Source organism: Lemur catta, chromosome 7 (assembly GCF_020740605.2).
Source record: "Lemur catta isolate mLemCat1 chromosome 7, mLemCat1.pri, whole genome shotgun sequence".
Classification (NCBI taxonomy): domain Eukaryota; kingdom Metazoa; phylum Chordata; class Mammalia; order Primates; family Lemuridae; genus Lemur; species Lemur catta.
This window is the reverse complement of record NC_059134.1, coordinates 24,653,522-24,679,312: the sequence shown is the minus strand read 5'-3', so window position 1 is coordinate 24,679,312 and position 25,791 is coordinate 24,653,522. Positions and strand designations below refer to the sequence as shown.

The 25,791-nt window shown below is 40.2% G+C and overlaps 1 protein-coding gene across 3 annotated transcripts in view; it reads right to left on the bottom strand.

Annotated features, from left to right (window-relative positions):
- The window catches only part of CADM1 (cell adhesion molecule 1), a 320,248-nt gene that overhangs the window by 13,887 nt on the left and 280,570 nt on the right, over positions 1-25,791 (bottom strand). The window contains exon 9 of one of the 3 annotated variants that reach the window (XM_045556517.1): positions 14,798-14,830. The exons of the other annotated variants lie outside the window; for them this stretch is intronic. Within the exon in view, the coding sequence (XP_045412473.1) occupies positions 14,798-14,830 (33 nt within the window). The remainder of the gene's footprint in view (positions 1-14,797; positions 14,831-25,791) is intronic. 3 annotated transcript variants of the gene reach the window in all.

The window sequence follows — 25,791 nt, the reverse complement described above, 5'->3', positions numbered from 1 at the left end:
GGAGACTGCTAATGGAACTTTGGTCTCCTGCCCCCTCCCTCTAGGGGACTCCTCTCTATTTGCTTTCTCTCCTCAAACCACTTGCCAGAGTCCCCCTAAATGCAGCACTGCGCCAGCCACGCTGCCTCCATTGAACAGGGCTCTGCACAAAATCCTGGTTTCTATCGCTACTTTACCACCTGGCATGGGATGCGTAACATAAACTGCCATGCGAATAATCATGGATTTGTGATAAGCCTAGAAGGCTCTGCTGCCAAAGCAGGGATCCACGGATAACCAGGGAATGGCCAGTATATCCTAAACAAGCTCCAGGCAAACAGGGACTTTCGCAGAGGGACTCCCTGAGCAGAACCCTCACTGCAACTGTAGCCTGCCCACCCTGAAGCCCAGGGATGCATGGAATCTGAGGTCAGTTTTTTTTTTTTTTTTTTGCCAAAAGGACATCAAGTTTTCTACTCTGAGGAGATAAAGTGTGATACAGCAATAGACAATAAAATATGCAGCCCAGGGCAAGACAGCCACATTGCATTGGCTCACACTCACATTTCAAACATCCCTGGTTCAGGCTTTAAGGCACATTTAGCAACTTGGAGAGAGCTAGACACTCCTCTTAAATGCACATATTTACTCTTTTCATAGGTTATACGCTACCTTATGTCTCATCTTAAAACTTAACATTTAAAATATGGGAAGCTTCTAATGATATTAGAAGTCCTCGCACTTCTATGTATTGGATGATTCAGATGCTCAACCTTCCACGCTTCCTCCAACAGTGGATGACTGGAGAGAAAGTTAGAACTATTGGTTGACTTTTTGCAATAGTTCTGTCACTTGGTTCAGTTTTAGTCTCTTTCCTGGGCTGAGGTCTTGCTGGATAAATCAGTTTAATTAAAAACTCTTAGAATTTGTGTTTATAATGGAAATGCTGCCACCAGCTTCCTAGGGTTGTGGGATTAGTCTATCCCAGAGAAAGCTTAGTAACTATGATGTCATTTGCTACTTCTTGCTAGCAAGAAAGAAAACATCTGGTAGTGGATTTTCCGAATTTGAAGCAAAACCATAATCTGACCTCAAAAACAAACGAACAGAAAACAAACAAAAACACCCCAACCCAAACCCAAACACACACACACAAAAAACCTGCCACCAGTTGAAAAATGTAGCTACTCATTCTCATCACCTATTGTAGCTCCCATCTATGGCAACAAAAATAAGTGTGCATTTTAAAAAGCACAACTTTATTACTGAAGGGGAACAAACTGAATGGCATGCACTGACAAAATGCCACATTATTTGCTAATCCTAATATGTTATTCTTCTTTAAGATTTGCTTTTCTCAGCACCAATTCAATTATAGATGCTACAAATCCTTCTGACATTTAATTCCCTCTTGTCAGAGAGTAGTAAATGTATACAGTACATGCACAGCTTTCCCATTAAGATGTTAATATATATTGGAGCACACTAGCCTCTATGCAGCATAACCTTTCTTTTCTGTCTTAGAAAGTGGAAGAGAAGGAATAAATGTAAAGCAACAAAATCATGAAGATTCCCATATAGCATTCCAGGCGTCTAGTACTACTCGTCAGCTGCATTCAATTCTAGCGACGTAACTGCAGCTATACTAACATGTCAAAGGAACTATATTAAGCTACTTGAAAGAAAACTGCAGTGATCATCCTCATTGTGCCACTTGGAGCTCAGTATGTGTTCATTTAAATTAGAAGTCCTGCATGCAGATTTTTGGCTGTACATTGTCACCACTCAGTGACCAGGACTCAGGGCTCTCTTAGACTGTTACTGCCTGCACTGCCGTCCGGAAACAGGCCTCAACAGGGGATGAGGTGGGAGCTCACCCCTTGCATGGCCCATGGGAGATGCACTGGACTTGCCATCAGATCTGGGATACACGCTGAGCTTCATCACTTTCTCTGTGACTTCAGCCAGGTCAATCAGACCCTCTGAGCCATTGAGTACAATTATGTACTTCACAGGGTTGCTTTGAGAGGCCACTGTGATGGTGAAAATGAAAGTGCCTATCTGGCTTAGGGTTTGGAGTATCATAGGGACTCAATAAGTGTTTGCCAAATTTAAATATGCTATGTTAAAGCCCAAGGAGGGCCTTATTCCAGCTCTTATCACCAACCCAAGGCAAATAATGACCAATTCTTTGGGGGTCAGTGTTGTCCTGCATACCCAGCATTGTCTACACAGGTGAGATGCCCAATAAATACTTACTGAGTTGAAGTCACCAAGTTCTTTCATTTATACAGAATTGACACACAGTGTAACTAATGGCCTGGCTGTCCTCTATGGAGGTCAAGGCCATGGGCCTGGCAGCTGAAGGCCATCTAGTTCAAGTTATGATTCAACTACAACATTTGAGTATCAGTATACTAAATATTGTTGCCAGGTAAATATGAGAACAAGTGTTTTGGGTTTTTTTTTAAATGTTGATTTTTCTCCTCTCTCAAGTTACTTGATTTAGTTAATTTAACCTACAGTGGAAAGGACTAGATGCTAATCCTCCCATGGCATTTAGCGTCACCAGAGAGAGCAAAAGCCATACTTATGAGTCCCCTCTACTCATCTCGTGATAGTATGGGTTTAGAAGTATGATCACCCTTTCCATTTTAAGCAACAGGCACTGAGGCACTGAGGATGACACCAGAGTTTTCCTTGAAGTATACACCTGGTAAAGAGGACAGACTTGTCAAGTATTTCCAGACATAGATTTCCTACTAGAATCTCTCTCTGGAGAAAGATGCTTCAGTGGACCTCAGGCATTTGGGGGTGTGAGGAGGATGGATTAATGAATATGGTGAAGTCACCCCAAAGCAGTGTCCAACCTGTAGAACTGAAATTCACACTTTGCACTGTGGCCTGCCAACTTTAGTTTGGAGGAAAAGTTCCTACTTGATGGTCTCCTTCCTCCCCATGGTGGAAACAGGAGCATGTTGGATTATGGGAAAGATCAGCAGTAGGATGAAGTTCAAACTCACATTGTGGGAAAATGAGACAAGCTGACATGGGCCCAATATGATTTTTCAGTTTACTGCCTTGTACTAAATTGAATTTTAAAAGAAGGGAATTTACATGGTTTGACCTTTTCTAACCCATCACTTTTTCATGGCATTTAGCACTATCTCAGTGGGAAACCCATCCCATAATTCAGGGGAAATCACTGGGACAATGGCACTGAAGTACTGGAGCAGAGTTTAGGTCTTCTTTGAAGGAGAAAACATTGGAAAAGATCTTTCCAGGTTAGTCAGTGCATTGCCCTGTACCTGACGGGCCACGGAGAGCCTGACTTTTCCTCTCCATTCCCTGGGGGCACACACTGAACTGAAGTCCCAGTGAAAAGACAGCTGTGGATTTCACAGCGGGAAGGATGACCATTCCAAGCCAAAGTCCTCTATCTCCTCTAGAGGCAGGAAGATCCAGGTTCAAATTCTGACTGTCTCTTGGGTGAATCACTTAAATCCCTTAGGCCCAAGTTTACTCGTTATAAACGGAGACTAACAAGCCTTCCTTAACAATTTTGCAGGGTTTTCCCAAAAATCTTCCCATGGCTGCCTCATTCGCATCCATTGGGTCTTCCTGTCCCAGTGGCCTTCCCTGGTGAGCTTTTCTAAACCAGCCTCCACCTCCTCCCAGCCTCAGTCTCTTGCTTTCACTTAAACCAGTTTGATTTTTTCACGGCACTTGGCACTGTCCGAAATTAACTTGCATGTCGAGTCTGTCTGTCCCCCAAACACATCACCCCCCGGGGAGCGTGAAGTCCACAGCAGCTCCGGCTCCCACCCGGCCTTGCTCACTGCTGCATCCCTGGTGCCCAGCCCAAGAAGCTCAAAAATAATTTTGTTGGATGAATAATGAGAGATATTCATTATTCAATGAGACAATATGTGTGAAAGAGCTTTGTAAGCTATAACTGTACAATACAAACTAAATCACACCACACCTTTAGGTTTATGGGCCATACCCTTAAATGGATCCATGCAGCCCACCTGGTTTTTAATGTTTTCTTTATTATCATTATTGTCAGTCTACCAAAAGAATGAAATAGCCTGTTTGCCAAATCTATGTGGGGGTCGGCAAGGGAAGAGTTTTTGCTTAATGTTATGGCTACCGACAGCTTCTCACACACATTTCAAGCAAGTGCAGCCAGGACCTTACATTCTCAGTAACCAGATGGCCATATAATCCACTCCCGGACTGATAATCTGGATTGAAGGGCCTTTAAGTGCTTCTGTTATCTAAATTTAGACTATATACTGAAGCCATGTCTCTCGTGTAATCCACTTAGGAGACTGTAGTTGGTTCACCTAGATTCCTCCTTGACATTTAGGCAAGGGTTATCAAAGCCATTTAGAATTTGGTCTCCACCCACACTTTTTTGCACATTGTGAGGGAGATGGCGCAGGGTTTTTCCAGATCATCTTCTCATTTGTAGGGCAAGAGTTGAAAATGTGTTTTGGAGAATCATGACAGCTCTGGAATTTATTGTCCGCGCCTTTGCTTCAAAAGCAGAAGACTGATGGGTTGCTTGGATTGTTCCGGAGGGCCATTTTCTGCCATGCTGTGTATTTGCCACCTCACTCCACTATACAGGTCTCCAAGGCCCCTCCACTGCTGGATGGATGGAGGCAGTTGGAGACATTTTTTAAAAGTTTTAAAATAAAATAGAAGGATAAATATGCTTAAAGCTATTCTATTCCACATGGGTGGCAATAACCACCAGCTGTCACCTGGAAACGGCAGATGTAATTGATAAAACAATTCAAAACTCTTGTGGATCCATCATCAATAAAGTTAACACCCAAAAAGTAAATGAAAAGGTTCAAAGTCGAACTGGATAAGCTCCCGAGGTCTGCCAATAATTAAATCAGTGAACTACACGCAAGCATAATTTTTTAATGCAGATTAAAGAGGAGGATCAGCTGGGCGACTTGCTTTGCTGGGTGAGGATGGAGCACCATATGTTGCTTATGAAATTGTCATTAACGGAGGTGGCGCTGGTGAAGGGGGGAAGCGGGGCAGCGGGGAGAGCGGGGGCAAGTCAAAGGCAGACCATCATTATTTGGAAGGAAATTCACTACAGAACACTTACCCATAATATGGAAAGGATGAAGTTTCTACCCTGACGCAGGAGGGAATGGACGATAATGTTATTCATTACCACAGTTTAGCATTAAATGTGCAACACCTACTCTAATTTATTGATGGACTGTTTAAGACGGGTGTTAACCTGTTTGTCTTGTATTATAATTGAATTCAGTCTCTAGGCTACAGAATTTGAGAAGTTCATCCTTTCTCAATCAATATGCTCCCCTTCAGTGACCCATTTCAAGACAGCTTCATAAAAAATAATGTATTTTGTTTTAATAAATTTAAACACTATGACAGCTGCTCAATTTTTATTGGTTGTTTTTTTTTCCCTTCAGATGTCTCTTTGCTGCCAAGGGAAGCCAAGCTCACAATCAATAGTAATTGATTAATCAGCATCCCCTTTGAACAAAGGTGCTAATCAGTTTTTGATTAGTTCATCAAACCAGATGCAAAGGCAGCCCAGCCCCAGCCTGATAGTTCATCAGTGTTCTACATGACTTACGGCTCCTGAGCAATCTATGACTGCACTGTTCCTGGAGGGAGTGGAGGAGGGGGGCAACGTAATTATTAATTTAACTGAATTATTATGAACACAAACAGTTGTTGGTTTATTGCTCCTGACTTGGGTGATTGATAGAACTGTGGCAGGGACCCATCTGACATGGTGCAGTGCTGAGACCTGGAGTACTCCTAATTGATGATGCTGGTGGCAGGGGTGGATGGCTGATTTAGTCACATTTTCCTAAAGAGGAGAAAGATTACTTCGGCATACCTGAGTGATCCTTGCCTGGCGAATATGCCAAGAGGAATCAGGGTCAACCCAACCCACGAGCTTCCTTAGGATCCTTGAGAAGATCCAATCGCCAGGGCCACTGTGTCAGAGTTATTTTATTTAGAGTCAGTGTCAGAACTGAGACTGTCTACCACTAGGATGCCCAGCAGAAATTGCTTATTTCCAGCATTACATTTTAAGCAGGGAGAAGGACTTCTCCACCCACAAATAAGAGGCAAAAATGAAACACTCCCTTGATGGGCTGGCTATCTTTCTACTCTTCTATTTATTTATCTAAATTCATTGATTTGGAAATTCATTCATTCATCCAACAAGTGTCAACTGGGTGCTAGCACATGGCAGGTATACAGCAGTGAGCAAAACCAACATGGCCTCCTGGAGTTTCTATGCTAGAAAAATCTAACAGCTAAACTCAAACTGGGACAGGCTACCTAATAGAAAGTGACAGTATCTCTGAGGTTTGACAGAAGCACACAGTAGGCAATAAATCTATGCAATCTTGAAAAACTGGGCAGGACTACCTTATTTTCTCACTGGATAAGACTGCACCTCAACCACCCACTATTCCTGGGAGCTTCCGTGGAAACTCTCTGGGAAGGGGCAGTATGTAACTTTTCTTTCCAATGGGCTTCATAAGAATTGACAGTCCTGGGGCTTAGTTTCTCTATTGCAATGACAAGGAAGGGGCCTTGCTTACTCGTTTATTAAGCTACTGATGGAAATGTTTAAGAAGCTGCATGTAGCTGGTTGGCAGTGAAGTTCCACAACATCACAGGAGCTCATATAACTGTTTAGCTCTGACCACTTTAAATCTCCTCCCTCCCTCCTTTTTAGGATATGCTTCTTATTCTGGATTAGTAACACCTAAATCCTGGAATCAAGCATGAAACCTACTTTTGCAAGAGCTCAGTGTGCTGTGAAAAAGGTCTGAGGTGGATAATTAGTTTACATCATGGTGTGTGACAAAACAATTGCCCCCCTTCCTCTCTGCCCTTCCCCACCCCCTACTTCTAAGATAACTATAACATGGCTTTTCTAGTCTATTCCACAGAAGTAGACAGTCTATATTAGTTGTTTGTTTTTTTTTTTAAAGATCTTGTCACATAATCCAACATCCATAAACTGCTTCCTAATGCAACAAAATTTCTCCTGACCCGTTATGTATCTAGGATGTAAATATTATTTTAAGTCATTGAACACCAGAGTGGTTTTAGTACAATCCCAAAGGTAACTTAACCTCTACTGCATTAATAACATTGATTGGCCCCAATCCGAAATATAAATATTACTAGTACAGGGAAGAAAGGTGGGTGGGTGAGTGGGGAGGAAGAAAGTGTTGATAAAAATTTGTTTTGTGTTAGTCTCAAAATCCATACTTGCTAACGGATTGCTCAGCAAACTGGATGGCCATTTGGTAGAAGTGGATGGAGCACCCACAGGTTGGACACCGCAGTGCCTTACCTAATGACTAGCCCTTACCTGAGAGGTCCTCACTGTCCAGTTCTTCTGCGGAATTGGGCAACTGAGTAAGGCCTTACAAGTAAAAACAAATCGTTTTTCTTTTCATTCCTCGAGGGACATAAACAAAACACTTAAGAACTGAGGATGAATTGCTTAAAAAACATGAGCCAAATCTCTTGCTATCTCTCTCTGTTTTTGGATAGCTTGAATGTATTAATCCGTAAGTACATTTCTTCAATTATATAATTTTGTTATTAATACTCAATCGAGGCAGAAAGATTCCTCAGTCTCCACCGTTCAAAGCACATGAAACATGAAGGTGAATGCTTAAAATCACTCATTCATAACAGCATGCAAAAAGAAAAAAATCAATAAAGCCTGATTGTTAGCTGTCGATGCTCTGATATATCTTTTAAATACAAATGTATTTAGATGCTACATACTGATGTATGTACGTTTTAGTTCACATTTTACTGTAAATTGAAATCCTTTGCCAAAACTGACAAACACAGTTTATTATCAATTTATGATGATCTTGGACCACGTATTTCAAAATGGTACAGCATCTGCTAACTGCAGATTACAGGTTATGCCTTCATCAGAAAATCTGATTCACAAAATGATTTTTTAAAAAGGAGAATTTCATAAATCAATGATATTCCTGAAAAAGAAAACCCTCAAAGCTGAAAAAGCAGTTAGGCCAGGAGGTAATCAAGCAGGGACTTGAAATGCCTATATCCGAGTCAACCCCAATGCTGGCCAGCTAAGATGGTTCTCAGCTAGCTCTGATTTGAATTAAAGAGGTGAAGAGGGAAGTAGATAAACAATGGGAGGCTCGGGCAGGAGATGGCTTCCATTTCCTCATGCTTTATTTGCGGGCTGACCCTTCAGTGATGTTTATTAAACAACACAAAATGTTGTTAAGACAGTCAAGGCAGCCTTTACTTGTTCTTTGCTGTTCTGCTCGAGGTCCTAGGTGACTGTGCCAAGTCCTCTAATTCACACAACCTCTCTAATGAAATTTGTCACTTTTGAAGTTGTTTGTGGACCTATTCAACAGAAAGGTCTTTGAAGCCAGAAGCAAGTGTTGTTTATTTTTGTGTCTTTCCCTTCTCCAACAGCCATGTACAAAGAATATTCTCAGTAAGTATTTGCTGAATTAATAATTTGGGAGTAATGCTCAAACAGAGCATAAAAGCAACCAAAACAAATGCTCTAGAAACAAGTAACGTCAAACTGATTGGACTATTTAAAAAAACCCAAATTAACCAAAACAATTATGTGCAAATGATCACTAAACTTTTCATTTTGTAAGATGCTTTATAAAGAAGCTGAATGAATATTGATAGTCAGATTGATTCTTTGAAAGGAGGCTGTCACACCATCAGCTCTTCAGGAAAAAGAATTTCCACCAGGACACTTGGGTGCCAATACTCAAGGGCAGGTAGCCAATTAAAGATGGGAAGACTTTGAATCCACAGGTGTTCCCAAACATGGATTTAGGCAACTACAGGGAAAGCAGTGAGCAATGCAATAAGTTACAGAGGCAACTGAGTAGGGATGCTATCCATTTGTTCTGAAATCTGATTGGTTGACAGTGTTCCTATTGCTAATTGGCGTTATCCATCGTATAAAGACTGATGAATACAATTATTTGAATAACTGTTATAAATGGGCAACAAAAAGTACTTCTCTGTAGTTAATTATGAATTTGCAGTTCTCAGAAGGCTAATCCCTCACTTCTGTGTGGCCCAATGAATATCAAAGTGTTCTATAGCCGTGCTTGGTGCCCACTGAACCATATTAAACAAGGATGTTTCAAGTAGGCAGCTTCACTGCTAAAGGCTTATTTCCTTGTGGAGGGCATTAGAAAGCTAATTTTAAAAAATAAAGACAAATATGTTTATGAAATACCATTGATATGCAAAGTTTTCCATTAAAAAGCAACAGACAGTTGATATACACCTCATTAAAGCTGAGACTGTCATTTTTAACGGTATAAACTTTAAAATATACCAAATCATCTGGAATCTACCGTTCAGATTATGTTCTAAAGCAGGAAGCCATCTAGGCTAGCAGTGTTAAATTTGTTTTTGTAGTACTATTGTATTATCTGAATCTATAGTGCTCTGCCATACTTGGATAATTTCTGAATAAATATAATTAGGAAGAATTGACTGAGGCACAAGTGTGTAAGTGAGGACAAGCAAAATTTACCTCCTAAAATTGCTTTGGCTTAGGTATTTTCTTTCATGTTAAAACTTATACACTTCTCATTTTCTCAAAGAAAAAGACAAAGATGCATTTTATGAAGCAGAGAACATTCTTCAAAAGGAAACTTCACAATTTAACAATAAGTGGGAAATAACTTCTTGGTTCTTCTCTTTAAACTTTCATATCATCCATTAAAGCCCTTTCTAGCCACTTCTAATTCAAATGTATTCAACAAATTTCTTTAAACTTTGTTAAACAAAAGAAAGTTTACTTTTTTGTCCATATGGAATTTTCTTGAGCAATTAATAAAGTCCTAAGGTGCAATCATGATAATTTAATATATGCACGGTCTCTTCTACAGAGACGTGTATTTCACCTTTTCATGGTGGTACCATGTGCTGTAGCATACCCTAAGCCTTCTCAGATAGTGCTTTTGCAGTTGTGATTCCTCCTTTTCAACAGTAATTGCTGGCTGCTAAAAGTGGTATGATGTAGCAATTTTAAACCAGGGTAAGGAAAAACCTCAAAAAATCAAAAATGATAAATCCTAGAGACATTTAAATAAATTCAAGGTCAAGTAAAATTTAAGTGCTTATGGGTTCAGTTCATCAGGGTATTGCTACATTTTTCAGAAAATTTCAAAATAGAATGATCAAATAAAACCTTTAGAAAACAAAAACGTAGCCCACTGGCCCTAGTATCGTTCCCATTATGAAAAACAAAGTAGGCGATGGTCTCTCTCTTACCTAAGCAGCATACATCTGATCACTTGGCCATATTATGGAAACTGTTACTTCCACCACCAGCCATGAGTTCAGAGGCCCCTGGTAGTTTTAATCTAAAAACTCAGTCATCCTGTTCTTCCTGCTTTGTCAGCTTTTGTGGAGAGTTTTTCCCTTCTTCCCATTAGCAGAAATTTGGTTCACGCCGTTAAACAGTAGCACATTGTTTCCAAACTGCATATCAAGGCTGAAACACAATCTTCAGGTCCTGCAGCCATTTGTAAACCTCTTTAGATTTTTTCTTGTGTAGAACATACAATGTCTGCAGAGTCCCTTGACTGAATGACAGCCTTTGAATGCCACTGTTATGTACTCACACAGAGAGATGTACATAGAGGTACATACACAGATGGTGGACATAGCGGTTGTAATAATGCGCACTGCTGGCTGTTTGTTGTCCTTTACAACGGGCTTAAGAATTTCCCCACAACTGAATATAAAGTAAGATAAGAAAAATCTCATGTGCTTTTAGAATTCTATCGTGCTTTGCAGTATTGATAAATTAGTCAGAAAAAGGGAGATCCACAGGGCAGTTCACTGAGGACGGCAGTTTGGGGCATGAGCAGGTAGCCGGCACAGGCCAAACATTTCAAAACCAAAACTGAAAATGAAAAATCATTCTTCAGAGGGGTTCCCAGTTTGAGTCTTACCACAAATACATAATGAATTAAGAACTGTTTAAAAACTCATTTGGGATATTAAAATTCATGAGATCATCAGCCTTTATTAAGAGGTAGAAAAAGCAAGAAGGCAGGTAGACTTGAAAATAATAAAATGGGTGGGGCGGGGAGGGGAGAGAGAGAGAGAGAGAGAGAGAGAGAGAGAGAGAGAGAGAGAGAGAGAGAGAGAGACCTCAAACCCAGAGGAAGCCAGCTGACTGCAGTGCAGCAAAAGCACAAGCACTATTCCAGACCAAGGGCATGCTGTCACCCGACCCCTCACATGGGGGAGGAGGGTGGGGAAAGGGACAGGGTACACACAGGGCAGAAAAGGAACAAGGCACAAGACACAGAGAGCGCCCACATCTGAACAAACAAACAAAAACCATCACACGCACCCACACATCAATAATCGTAACAACTACATCATCCGTGCGTTAAATCACTCATGCATTTCTGCCATCAATTTCAGACCAAGTGGTATCAGGATTTGGCAGAGTGTTTTTTGCATTGCTCAACATGCACACATAACACAGGATTCTTCCTGTCCAGGCCTTAAGGATGAGCTCCAAAAACACAAATGCTCAAGATCCTTATTTAAAGAAGATCCCTTGTGTCAGCCTAGTCTAAAAATCCCATTCTTACACTCACATATATCTTTACTATCAATTAGATCCTTAAAAACACATTGTGGACAATTGTTGTTTGGCTTTTTTTTTTTGGAGAAAATCCATTTGATTTTCAATCATGCCCATGCACTTCTAACCTTCCAATACATGCTTATTCCAGTCAGGTATTGGTAAGAACAAATGGTCAACACACATAAACAACTGGTATAAACTTCATACATACTCTAGCAACACAAGCTTGAATAAAATATTTTAATGAGTCTTCAAAGGGAAAGCTTTAAAAAACATTATTATTTTTCTTCTTCATTTTATGAAAGACAAGAGAAATATGGAAGGAAATCCAGTATGAAAATTGAAAACCAGTAAAATGGTCACAGCTGGTTAACCTAGTATGTCTTGTCATTTAAGTTGCTAAGTCATCAAACCACTTAACAACATTTTTCTAGGCCCAGGTTGCCATAGCGAACATCTCAAGATTATTCTCAAATGAGTCTAGTGAAATGGTTGCGGTACTGAAGAAGTTGGGTTTTCAGCTACAATTCACTAGAATACGATCAGTTCTATATCTTCATCTTTTTGGAAATTTGGTCCTCTGCTTTGTAATTTCCACCATGTTCTATTATATTACTTTCTCTACCCTGACGATTGACCTGGCAAGTTTTGCCCATGTCAAGTAAAATTTTAGATATTACTCTGGCTTTCATTAAAGCTTTTGGCTGTGGGCTAGACAGTGTGTTGTTCAAAATAGTGTTTGGAGCCCTTTGTGAAGATGCTCTGAAGATTCTGGACAAATTGAAGAGTTTATTTATAAATGCATGATACAGGGATCAGCCTGGATTATCCAGCACTTCTCTGTTTCTCTGCTGTTAAGGAGTCCACCTTAAAGTATGACATATATTCATATGTATATACACACACATATTTTATATAAATAAAATACCGTAAGGCTATTCTTACTTTCTATTCACCCCCACTCCCAATTTCCTGGCTTTAGGTATATTTTTCATGCACTGCCAGTCAATAACATCCTACTGAAGTTATCACTGGCTTAAACATTGTCCCCAAACTAATAAGATGGCAGTTGCTTCTCACAGTACATAAACATCTCTATGTCCTGCCACAGGAATGCTATAAAGTCCTTCTGCAAATGTCTCTTTATTATCCCACAGAAGGAAAGCACCTTCCCTTTCTCTTTCTCCGAAGAGAAAGAGTTGATTAAAAATACTACCCTAAAGGCAGCATCGGCTCCTAAATTAGATTCTCATTTCTTAGATTAGGGGACAAATTTCCTACTTTGAATACTCCAACCAACTCTAAGACCTAATCCACTAGAGTCACGTAAGTACATGAATTTTATTGAAGGGACCTGGAAAATAGAACTCTGGAGCCTTAGGAGATAAATGATCAATATTTCTTCAAAGATCTCACAGAATTCAGGAATCTCATGGTTACATTTGACCCTGTAGTTAATTAGAGGAAGCTCAGAACTTAAAGTATCTTAAAAAGAATAGAGCGAAAATCTCTCAAATTACATTAAAAATAACCCTCTGAGAATAATCGATAAAAGTCAGGCGGTGCTCAATTAATGATGAAACCTACAAACGACTAAGCTTAATGGAGTGCAATGCCTGCCATGTAGCAAGTACTGTGGGGCGTTGCCTTAGAAAGTGCAAGTTTTACGCCTAATTGATTTCTCATGATTGTCAGTGTACCTGGCCCCTTTAACTAATTTCATGAACTTTTCCCTTTGCTGCCGATGACAGGAAAGGGCAGAATGAAGTGGGAGTGAGGAAGGGAGGGATAGATATATCATTCAGTAGCTAAATTTGTTTTGCTTTTTCAGAACTCCTCACAGGAAAGTCCAAACATGGGGTGATCTGCCAAGCATCCAGGCCTAACCTTCAAGGACAGCGCCCACAGGGCAGGTTTGGCTTAGAGATTTCCAACTGGTAAGTCATCAAATGTAGGTCTCTTTAAGGAAGTCAGTCTGTGCTGGGAGATGTTTCTCTAAAAGTTGAATTAACACTACAAGGTTGGCTGATCACCTCTTGTCATTTAAATGATAGATTTCCACCCTGTACAACAACATGCCAAGTGATTAAAGTAGGCCCTTTACCTAACAATTCCCTCGGATTCAATTATTAAAATTCAGCCCATTTTAAAACTAACATATCTTTGTCTAGGCACAATCTTATCAGGGTTAGATTTGAGCTACGCAATAAAGTAATGTACAGGTGAAACATGATTCTCATTTTCTGTTTGGAGAGACATGGAAAAGTTAATAGACTTATTCCAGTCCCGTAAGTCGTTGGTGAGATGGGACAAGGAGATCATATTTCCTAATGCCCCTCCTGAACTCTGTTCACTTAGTTTTTATCACCTTTTGGTTAAAGATTTAACCAACTTTTTACTGTTTTGCCTATAAGACATCCACATACCAATGACTTAAAAAAAAAAAAGTCCTAGTTAATGGCTGTTAAAATTGACACATAGTATCATCCTTGGTTTGGAGACATTTCCTGCCAAATGTGAGCATAAATTTCTATGAACATATAGAAATTAAGAGTGAACCGGTGAGGGCTGGTGGGGTAAGTATGATTAGGAATGTAATTACAGTCATGACCTTTCTAAAGAAGAGCAATGACTCCTCCTCATCACCACCTCATACATTTAAGCAGGAACCTTCCTCCCTGACCTACCTACCCTTCCATCTCAACTTTACTAAGCTGAGGACACACAGGACTCCTCTTTAAAATTTATCTGGGCCCATAGCCTATTATAAGCAAAAAAAGCAATTGGGCCTTTAATTCAGATGCTGCGGTTTTTAGGCAAATATTGGTTTTTTGAAGTCTCATTCAAGGTTTGGTGGACTTTTATCAGGAGGACTGTGTACAACTGAAACTCCTGCACTTCCAGCCGGCTGGTGAGGAGGAGGCCTCGTCTCAGACTGCAACCATTGGCCACTGAACTCACAACAGAAATGACAAGACGTGACACCCTTTCAAGCCTTAAAAAATTATAGTATATTTATGAGATCAGTCTACTTGAAACATGATTTCCCTTGAAGACTACATTTCTCTTTTTCCCAGGCTTGCCTTGCCTCTCAGCAGCGCTGAGAAAGTAGATAAACAGTAATGTGATACCAACCGTGAACTGCTGGTTCTGTCGTCGCCGTTGTGTCTACAGACGGGAACAGAGGATTGGAGGAAGGGAAGAAACAGGAGGAACGGCATGCAAAAAAAGGGAAAATGGAAAAAAATGGAACAGATAATATATGAGCAAGCTTTCAAAGAACATCGCGTGACAAGCAATAATAAATGAAAAGCAAAAAGCATTTGAAGTGAGTTGCACTGTTTTAAGACATGCCTTGAGCTCAAAGCTGCGAGCCAGTGAGGAAAACAGTAAATTCTTTGGTTCTGGGGGTCTTGCCAGGACACATATATTTGCTAGTCAATAGTCAGGGAACATGCAAAGTGATGAGAAACACCAGTGCAAACTCAGTGGCTGGTAGATGGCTCATAACGCATCGAGGCTCAGGACTGCGACAGAAAAGCTCAGTCGGAAGGCTGGTTAAACAATGGATTCATACATTCAAACATTGCCTTTGTTTTAACCCAATACACCCAGGCTCTTGGGCTTCTTGGCTGCCAATTAAGCATCACTGAATCAAATCGCACTTTTAGGATCCTTTTACTGCTTACGCTCAGATGCCTGTAGATGAACACACAGGTTTAAGTTTTCCATTCAGTGTATGATTTCAGCAGAGTTTAGCTGGAAAGTTCAATTAACTGGGAGGCCATGGCAATGAACATGTTCAAGGTTTTCACAGATTAGTTTCTGTACACACACACACACACACACACATCCATTTTTCACTCTGCAGCTCTTACTGTTACCATCTAAAAGCAGAACCTTTCATGAGAACATCCAAGTCCACACAATCTGCCAAGTGCTACTTCTAATCATACGACATTCCAAAAATTTAAGTATCCAGCCGTCCCTTTGCTCACAGTTCAGAGCCACGTTCACCATTGTGAGCTGCCAGGTGTCCTGTCTTCGCGGCTGGATTGGGAGATAGTGCGGTTATTTTTTTCCTTGCTAGATGAACTTGCTATGGAAGAAAATGTTGTTTGTCTCTTTGTTCTTCTATTTCTGATGCTGTTCAAGTTTTCTCCTTCTTCTACCAGGTTTCTAAACCAGGCCTCTGTACTGGCTCCTCTTCACAGAAAATTCTTCCAAGGGGCTGGAGGAATTTTCTCTTTACTTTTTGGCTAGAGAGGAATGGGATAAATATCTAACAAAATGCAGGATGAGATTCTTTTTCCAGAGTCGTTTTAACACCACTCTTCTTGTCAACCAACTTCATTCCAACGACAGCCCACCTGGCCATGCTTTCATTTTCAGTTCTACACCTCTCAAGTGTGCTCTTTCTACTCTCCCCTTCTGGCAAGAAAGGAATGCTGATACGTAGACAAGAGCTAGTCATCTCCAGACAAAAGCTGGTGGCTGAAGTGGGATTCTGGGTTAAAACTTCAAGTAGTTCCCTGTCCTTTGTTTATTTATTTTTTTAAAATAATGTAGCTATTTAGCTGGTAACTGTTTTCATGAGTTCTGGAGACTCCAAAAGACTTGTTCAGACTTGACACAGGCAATGTTTAAATGCACTGGAACTTCAAACATAACTTTTATTTGGTCAAATGAGCCTGGTGCTTCTGATTTATAAATATGACACATGAATTCACACCGGCGTTCCCCTTCAGTTGGCATGCTTTCCTCAGGATCGTGTACCATCAAAAATTAGAACTCTTCTAAGGAGCCAAGAGTTAACCAGAAATCTGAAAGGCCAATGCAGCTTAATATAACTGAGCTGAATTTCCGAAGAATAGATGAAGGAAAGAAAACATAAAATACACTGCATAAGAACAAGATACTTACAAGTCAAGTCTGTGTGCATAAAATAGCAGTAAAAAACAATACAGAAAATTGTACATTTGAAAGACACTCTATACCAGAACCTCCAGATTGTCCTGACACAGATGACACATCTTAGTTGAAGCATCCAAGTTCAGCATTAGTTTGCAGTACTTTCAATTTGCGGGACAAAATCAAGTGCACATTTGTACAGAAACACTTATATGCATGTTAATACATTTTAGGGCTAGGCATTGGCTCCTTTCCAAAATGGAAAAAAAAAAGCAATAAACACTTTGGCTCATTATTTTTGTAGTAGTACTTCTAATATGCCATATTTTCACCAGCTAAATAATTAGTATAAAATGAAAGAAAGGAGGTAGAGTAAAACCTAAGAGTTAGAGTCCCCCAAAATAATATCTGAACATTAACCAATGACCCCAATTTACTGTCTTCCTACATCACAACATAATGTCAGCTTTAAGATGAAATTAAACCAAGTGAAGCTATGCGTCAGCTCCTATGTAGGTACTAGAAAATCAATGAAAGGAAATTCACAGTGCATCTTGCTACCCCATTCTGGGGATGGGAAATCCATCAATTGCACCCAAAAGGGGAGGAAAAAGGGATGTTGAGAAGGAAAAACACATTCTAAAGCAATTAAAAGCAAACACATGTTCAAGTCAAACAACATGGTTACTGCAGCTGGAAATGGCAAAACCATGATCAGCAATGGGGCAGGAGACTGGAGCAGAAATGCAGGTTGGCTACAACGTTTGGAACAAGGGTGTATCTGGGGAGTCACTGACTCCATTTCTCTAAGAGCATCTGGTATGCTACTTGAACAGAGGCTATTTCAAATAAAGAATTAAGAAAAAATTCTTTAGAAGTGACTTTGTGCTCCCCTCAGGAGAGCACTATGACAGAATCTAATTCTCCTTCATAATTGCATTATGACTTCATGCAGAAACCACAGACACCCTGGCTCTGGAGTGAGTGCAACTCTGTGAAGTAGCATGTATTAGGGTATCTTAATCAGAAGACTGGAGAAACGTGCAAGCCCACCCTGTGAATCAACTTGTGGGGTCACCATATTGTTTGATAACATTCTAAGTGCATAGGCAAAATGCAAACACTAAATTTCCAATGTAAGTGATAAATGCTGTAATCAGCTTGAAAAATGAGAGTGTCTAATTGCCCTAACAAAAGGCTTTTTTAAAACTCATTTTGTCGCTGCCTTAAAAAAATCACCTGTGAGCTAGGCCTGAGAAAAATAAGTCACAAAAAGTTAAGCTGGACGTATAGTAGTGTTGGGTTATGAAATTTAAAAGGCCCATCTAAGACACTGTCTCTATTTTCATTTTAATTACAATGAGGGCAAATTTATTGTACATTTATTTTATATGGGCAAAAAAAAAAAACCAATCCCATGTTCTTGAAAATCCAGTAAGTGTGTACGATCTTAATAGTCACTCTCTGGCTGTTTTATGAGTATAATCAAACAAGGTATCCAAGGAAGGGCCCTGCACTGTTATTGGAAAGATGCACATTTTTCTCAATATTGACTTCTTAGTCTCCCAATCCTACAAAAACTTTATGGCATTCTATCTTGAATAAATGACACATCACCTACATTTCATGTTACAACATATTTACGAAATGAAAAAGGTCCGACAATGTGTAAAATTAGAGATGTTAGCCATTTAACCAAGTAGGAAAAAAAAAATTAAAAAAAAAAGACTGCACAGGAGGCAGCTGGGCAATATTTAGTTGAAACAGTCATGTGTAAGCTCCACTGTGGCATATTCTAATCCTTTCATATGGATTCTCTCCAACTTAGAATTGTTCATTGAGTGTGACAGACTGGGGGTTTAAAACTAATCCATAAATTGGTCCATGGTTTCAAACACAACGGGTGCCATAAATGAAAATGAAAATCCTAGAACAAAATTAAATTCACAACCTAAAATACTTTTTCTTCCCCAATTGATCTGTGGTGTTTCTACTTGACAGTGCACAGATTCACGGCGAGACTGTGTTTTGGGGTGTGTGTGTGAGTAGGGTGTACGTTAAAAAATGCATGGTGTAATAACCCACAGAACCCAATCTACTCAAAAGCAGAGTTTAATTGTAAAGAATTTAAATTCTCCCATTTTGATTGTCATAAGCTTAAATGAAAGCATACTAAGCAGTCCAGACATATTTTAATATACTTTCCCCCAGTTTATTTCCTTAACTAAAGTCAATAAGAAGCCAATGGGTTTTCTTAATTGAATTCCCCTTCAGGTTGTGTTATGGAGGTGCTTTAAATCTAGACACTAGGGCAGGCAAGGAATTCCCCTGACAATTTTATTTTCATAGTTGTGCTGTGCTGGCCGATATATATTAAATATAGGAGTTTTTTCCCCCTTTTTCTTTCAACTTATTTGAAATCTATTGAAAGCAAAAATAAGTGCTGGAAAATTAAACTCTGAAATTTATTTTCTACAGGTTTCCTGGTTAATTTTCTTTCCATCTATGTTATTCTTTAATTAAACTCTCGTTTCTTGGGGATGGTATAAGTGGATAGGAACAGAACTAAAGGTAAAAGGCTCAAATAGGAGAGCTCTAATAAAGCTCTTTTTTACTTTTTAATGTCATCTCCCCTATGAGCGAAGAGATTGCATGCCACACAACAGCAGGAAGGGGAGTTGATTTTTTTTTTTGGTTAAGCAATTTCAAGTTTTGTTAAAAGCTTCTTCAGAATTGTTCACTAGTGCTGCTGTGCCCCTGAGATCTTTTCATTTGCAAACCAGATGTTCTGCAAAATAATAGGATCTGTATAGTGGTTTCATTTAACAAGGAAAACAATTCCTGTATCATGTTGCCAGTGAATACAGGTGGAAGAAGGGACAGAGAGGGGGAAGGCACAGGGGAAGGGAGGAAAAGCGGGTGTTGCAAGGAGGGTGGTGATTGAGAGAGGGAAGAGGCTCCCTAAGTCCTAGCAAATATTCATTCTTGTGTTACATACAGGAGGGCTGGGTCCTTCCTGCCAAGTCCTTTATATCCCACTACCAAGACAGCTCCAAGTATCTTTTTCTAATCCTGAGAAAACTGTCCTCATGATATTATTTATTTGCATTGTTGATAGATCTTTAGTATGGAAATATGTCACATCTTTATCTCCAGGATTATTTTTAAAATAAAGGGCATAAAATTATGGAAATTATGATAGAAGCACTAGGAAAAAATCTCACTCATGTTCCGTCTCTCATTCTTTTTTTAAAAAATATGGAATCAGGTGACCTTCATCACTGTAGTATTCTATTCTAACTTCTTCCATTCCCTCCTGAATGAATATGGGCCAAAGGCTGGTTGGCTATGATGCTATTTGTAATAGGTTTAGCACCATCAGCAAAATAAAAATGTAGACAAGATAGTATGGAAAAAAATGGACATGCATTGTTTAGAGCAAAAACTTGAAAAGGTGTCTCATTATACCAAAGGTGGCTCAGGAGTGGTTACTAGTGCCCCAATAATATTCTTGTCACCAGGCATACTGCCATATCAGTAAGCATTCAATACATGACAAATGAAAAACAGTCTCAATGGAGTAGATGCCAACTCTAGAAAAAAGGCAATTTAGTAAACATTCTAGGATGAAGATGTATATTTCCTAGCAACAGTGGCTTAATCTATGCCTAGAACATAAATACATGCAAATACACAAACACACTGAAGATAGATGCTTGAAGTAATGTTGGACTTTCATGCTTGATTTCCAAAATGCCATCCTCTCTTATCTGTATTCTACCCATCTTTGATGCAACAGACCAAAGTCCACTGTGATGCTCTTCTGAGTTTTCAGTGGCACCCTCTGCCTGTGTCACTGAATCTCCCCAACTGCGCAGTATCTCCTACTGAGTTCTAATGTGTATAACCCATTTCTTCAACCATATTTTAAGGGGTTCAGAGAGACTTTTGTCTCCATAGGCACTAGCACAGCGCTGTACATATTATGGGTGCCCAATATTTGTTAAATGTATGGCTAAATTCAGACCAGCCCTTGCACCACGCAACTATGAACAGCACAGAGTAGGGCTTATGAAGCTAAGATCCTAGGGAACAGACAGCTCTATGTGCAGCTCTCTATTATAATTATAAAAGCTCTCTACTATAATTTAGATGATCAAGCCACAGATTTGGTCTTAAGCACAGGTGTACTACTTTCCTTCGTACCTAAGAAACTGAGAACGTGTGCTCTGGTGTCGAGTTTCCCCAATTTGGCATATTCTATAAATATCACTGAAGGATAGGGGCTATGCCCACCTTCTTTATTTAAGTAATCTCATCCACATTACACACACAAAAAGCTTATGACATCAGACTATGAAAACAAAAATAATAACGTAGGCCTGGGGGCAGGAATCATTTTCTCCAAGGTATATTGCTTTTTGAGTGCTTAGACACCAATAAGAAAAAAATTTTGCTATTTTCTTTTCCAAGGAACACAAAATATTTAATTGGGTGCGTACTTTAGAAAAGAGGAAAACTCATTTAGAAATGACCTACTTCATTCTTATGAAAGGATTTTTAAATGTGTTTCAGAATTTGGCCCTATAGCTATTCATTTCTCATTCTAAGGTGGTTTTAATTTTTTAATTTATGACAGTCCCATGTATAGTGTGACCTACAGGTTGAACTCCTCCCGGCCTGAATTCTATGGAAGCTGCTGTGTGTTTAAAACTGAGTGCTGAGTCCTTCCTATGGTATTCGCCATCAAGCATCTAACTCAGATGCAACCGGGCAGGAACAACACAATATTCACATCAACTAGGAAGAGAAACACAAAACATTTTTCTAAGATGATTAGGGGAAAAAAGCTTGATCCAACTGGGAGACAGGGGCTAAACACAGAAACAGGTAATTTTATATATACCTAAGACCCAAAGTCAGCTAACTACAAAGAAAGTAAAAAACAAGACAGAACAAACAAACCCACCCTAGTATGGCAGCAGATTTTTCTTCTACTTTCTGAAGGAATCTACATGAAGGCCTCTTACCCGGGGTAATGGCTGGCTGTCTCTGTCTTTTAACAAAGGATTCAAAGGGCAATATAAATTATGCAGTTTGTGCTTCCATATGACAGCATATATCTTCATGAATGAAACCACATGGACAACTTGACATGATAAAGAAAGAATGGCTTGCCAATAGCAATACTTGAAACAGAAATTGGCCAGGCATGGTGGATCCTGCCTGTAATCCTAGCACTTTGGGGGGCTGAGGTGGGAGGATTGCTTGAGGCCAGGAGTTCAAGGCCAGCCTGAGCAACATAGCGAGAAACCCCTCATCTCTACAAAAAAATTAAAAATTTAGCTGGGCATGGTGGTGCACACCTGTAGTTCCTAGTTACTCAGGAGGTTGAAGCAGGAGAATCGCTTGAGCACAGAGCTCAAGGTTGCAGTGAGCTATGATGATGTTATTGCACTCTAGCCCAGGCAACAGAGTGAGACCCTATCTCAAAAAAAAAAAAAAAAAAAATTATATATGGTCAGAGCCTATGGCTAAGCCTTGGCTCTGAATGGCTCTCAAGCCTATTTTATCCCCCAAATTGTTTTTTATTTGCAAAGAAATTCTAATGGCTTAATAGTTGTAAAGCCACAACAATGTTGATTTGGCAAATTGACATTAACTATGGATGCTTCTCAACTTACAATGGGGTTATGTCCCAATAAACTCATCCTAAGTTGAGAATGCATGTAATACACGTAACATACTGAACATCACAGCTAAGCCTCGCCTACCTAAAACGTGCTCAGAATATCACATAAGCCTACAGCTGGGCAAAAATCACCTAACACAAAGCCTATTTTATAATGAAGTGTTGAAGATCTCATGTAATTTATTGAACACTGTACTGAAAGTGAAAAACAAAATGGCTGTATGGGTACAGTTTCTACTAAATGTGTATCGCTTTCTCACCATGGTAAAGTAGAAAAATCCTAAGGTGAACCATCATAAATTGGGGACCATCTGTCAGGACTTCAGAGACTACAAAAATTTCTCCCTAGTAAGGCCCCCCGAGACGTGTGCCTCCAGGTGGAACCCACCAGACTCGCTCCATGCAGGGCAGGCACGGAGCAAGCGCCCTGCACATCCTATACACGAGGGCTATGAGTCTGGGTGGGCGCAGGAGACGGTCAGACTGGGTTTACAACTCTTCTCTTTCAAGGGTCTCCAGGATGAAGCTTTAACATGTTTTGAGGGAGTCAGGTGACTCGGAGCAGAATGCCGGCCTGCCTCCCTAACAAGGGGAACAATTTGATTATCCCGGTTATGGAAGATAAAAGATAACACTGGAACACTTCCTTTCAGAGAAATCGGAAATTGACTATGACTTTTTGAGTTTAAAAATATATTTCTATTGCATGTGTACATTTTTCTTGTAATGAAACTCTGACCTGGGGAATGGGTTTCAGTTATTGCATTTGACTGGGAGAAAAGAAATAGATGACTGTGGACTTCTTCTTTTTTTTTTTTAAGCTCAGGCTTTATGTTACTGTCACTGGACATGGCTGTTGAAGCTTTTAGGGCTAATGGTGGCTGTAATGTACCAAACAGTGCAAGAGAGAAGAGGTGGAAATTAATTTAGCTATCCATTTGTCAGGATTCAGTCTAGAAGATTTTTTAGGAACCAATCTAAATCTAGGGGATAGTCTGGACCTTTAAAATGGGACACAGAATCATTCAGCTCCATAACCTTTAATCTGTTTGGAGAAAGGAGCAAATGTTAAATTCTACAAGTGTACTTTCTGGGCAAGATAAATATATATAAGACTGCTTGTTAAGACACAGTAAGTCTAGAAGATCACATCCATTAAGGCAACAGATTCGGCAATGTTGTTTTAGTAGCAATTTTAGTTTAACTACTCTTGGGTGTGCCAGGGAGAATCTGGCCATTCATTACCGCAAATGTGTTTTGTGTGTAGAAAGGCTAAAGTGCATCCTATGAGATCATCTTACATTACCTTGAGCTGAGAGGCCAGGAGCCGAGAGGCAGAGCAAAGACAAGCTACCTTTGATGTGGACAGAGCTACCTTTGATGTGGACAGAAATATAGCATTGTTTATTTCCAAAATTTCCTCTTAAATGGAGTCTCTGCAGTCGGAACTGTGATAACAGTGAGTTGTAGCTGTTTGAGGACGTAAGATTAGCTTTAGTCTGGAGTGAAGGATTAAGAGCTGTGAACTGAAGCGACTCCGCTGAGTTGCTGAGATTGATTGTGAGGGGGGAGAAGTTCGGGGAGTGTTAAGAAATGTCTTAAAAAAATAAAAGCCCCAGCTACCGGGAAGGCCAGCCACAAATGAAAAGTGTTGTTCCATAGTAAAAAGAAATGTGGTGTTTGTACACTCAGTGAATAAGGCCTTCACTGCCTTAAGATGTAAACCTGGATAGCTACCTGGATGGAACCTTCTACAGTGAGAGGTAATAAAGGCCAGCTCATACCTGCGCAACCTCTGCAAAGACAAAACAGACCACTGATGGTTTTCCTGAAGGGTTAACATATGCAGGGCAGCGGGCAATTAGGTGATGTAATTTATGCTGACATTCAAAGGGCCTTTTATAGGAAACTTTATGAAAACCTGGTAAGAAGAGCACAAGCCTGATTGAGTTTACAAACTGGCTAAGAGGTAAGAAATCAGAAAAGGTAAGGACTTAGTCTTAGTAAGACAAGCGGATAGGTGGCTCTGGAAGTCAGAGCTAGGAAGGAGCACCTCTGATATGCTTATGAATGGCAGAGAAAAAACGGGAGGAACTGATTCACTGTGGGGAGCTGATTCACTATGCTAACGAGCTGAGTTTACTTAAGAAGCAGAAGGAAGTCACAAAAAGCTAAAACAGAAACACACACAGACAAGCATTTAGGAAGCAGCCTGGATGGGGCTGAGCTTAGAGTGAGACACAAAAACCAATTGATGGATTTTCAGAAGATTGAAAATGAAGTGCTGGCACTGATGGTTTCGTGACCAATGTTTAGAAAAATCCTCAATCGTGGCTTAAATAAGGGTTTTCTTTGTTCCACTGTAATGGGTAGAAAGGTGCAGAAAACTGAGATTAGACAATCTATCGTTATATTCCATCAACTGATGAGGCCTCCTCTTTCACTGAACACTTTGAATTTTTGTCATCTCTATCTGACCGGCCCCTGTGAAATTGAAAATGTCTCTGGAACGCCAGTGTGAAGGACAGCTGCTGTATCTAGGGCCCTAAAGGGGAGAGGACCACGAAGAGTAAGGAGTGAAATATCCAGTGTTCATAAAGAAGTCCAGTAATAGGTTTGTGTATCGGGGCACATTGGGTACCAGAGCCCTTGCAGTGTCACCAGATAACGGAATGAAGTGGAAAAGTTGCTTTTTCAAGAGATTTTTTTTTTTTTTTCTCACAGAATAATTCCTTTTACCTGTTTCCGTGGTAGGTCCCTGTAAACAGTGTTTGGGGAAGGCCTTATCTAAGGAAATCCTGCACGTCAAGGTGACATAGTGCAGCCATAAGCTTTCCCACTTTGGTGGGCAGAAGGAACTCCACGGCTCCTAGACAAGCAACGGCAAGCAATAGAGAGTGCCACTGGATACCAGGAAGGGCCGGATGGCATACTACCTCCCTCAATGACAGTCAGCACACTACCTCCCTCAATGACAGTCACGAATAAGAGACAGCGAAACTCACGCTGAATAAGAGTTTCAGAGGGTCCAAAGGGATAAAGCTGTGGAGACAGAACCATCTAGTCGCCTTTTCCACTTCTCCAACATGTGACTGAAGCCAGGGAGGGGCACGTGAGTGCACAGCATGGAAAACACAGTGACTCCCTCTGATCTTTTGTGACTATCCAGGCAATACAGACAGGTGGCAACACTGTCAGCAGGTACTCTCCGGAGCAGGAAGGATGACTATGCATCTTGGAGCATGGCCAAATAGGCATGTTTAGGTCAGGTGTGTGTATTTTCCTTCCCATGGATCGAGATGAAATTAAGACAGGGACAAGATCCACAGCCACAATACTTACCATTTCAGCAACCGTGGCTAAGCAGAGGCTATCGGCGTGTTCTGTAGTAGCCAGGCTGCTATTTTTCCTACCATTTGGCTTTGAACACTGATGCTTAAAAAAGAACTCCCTTATGCATAAGTTGCAAAATATCTGATCTACTGTTAAATGCTTGGATGTTAAAGATTTTCTGAGGTCCTTCAGA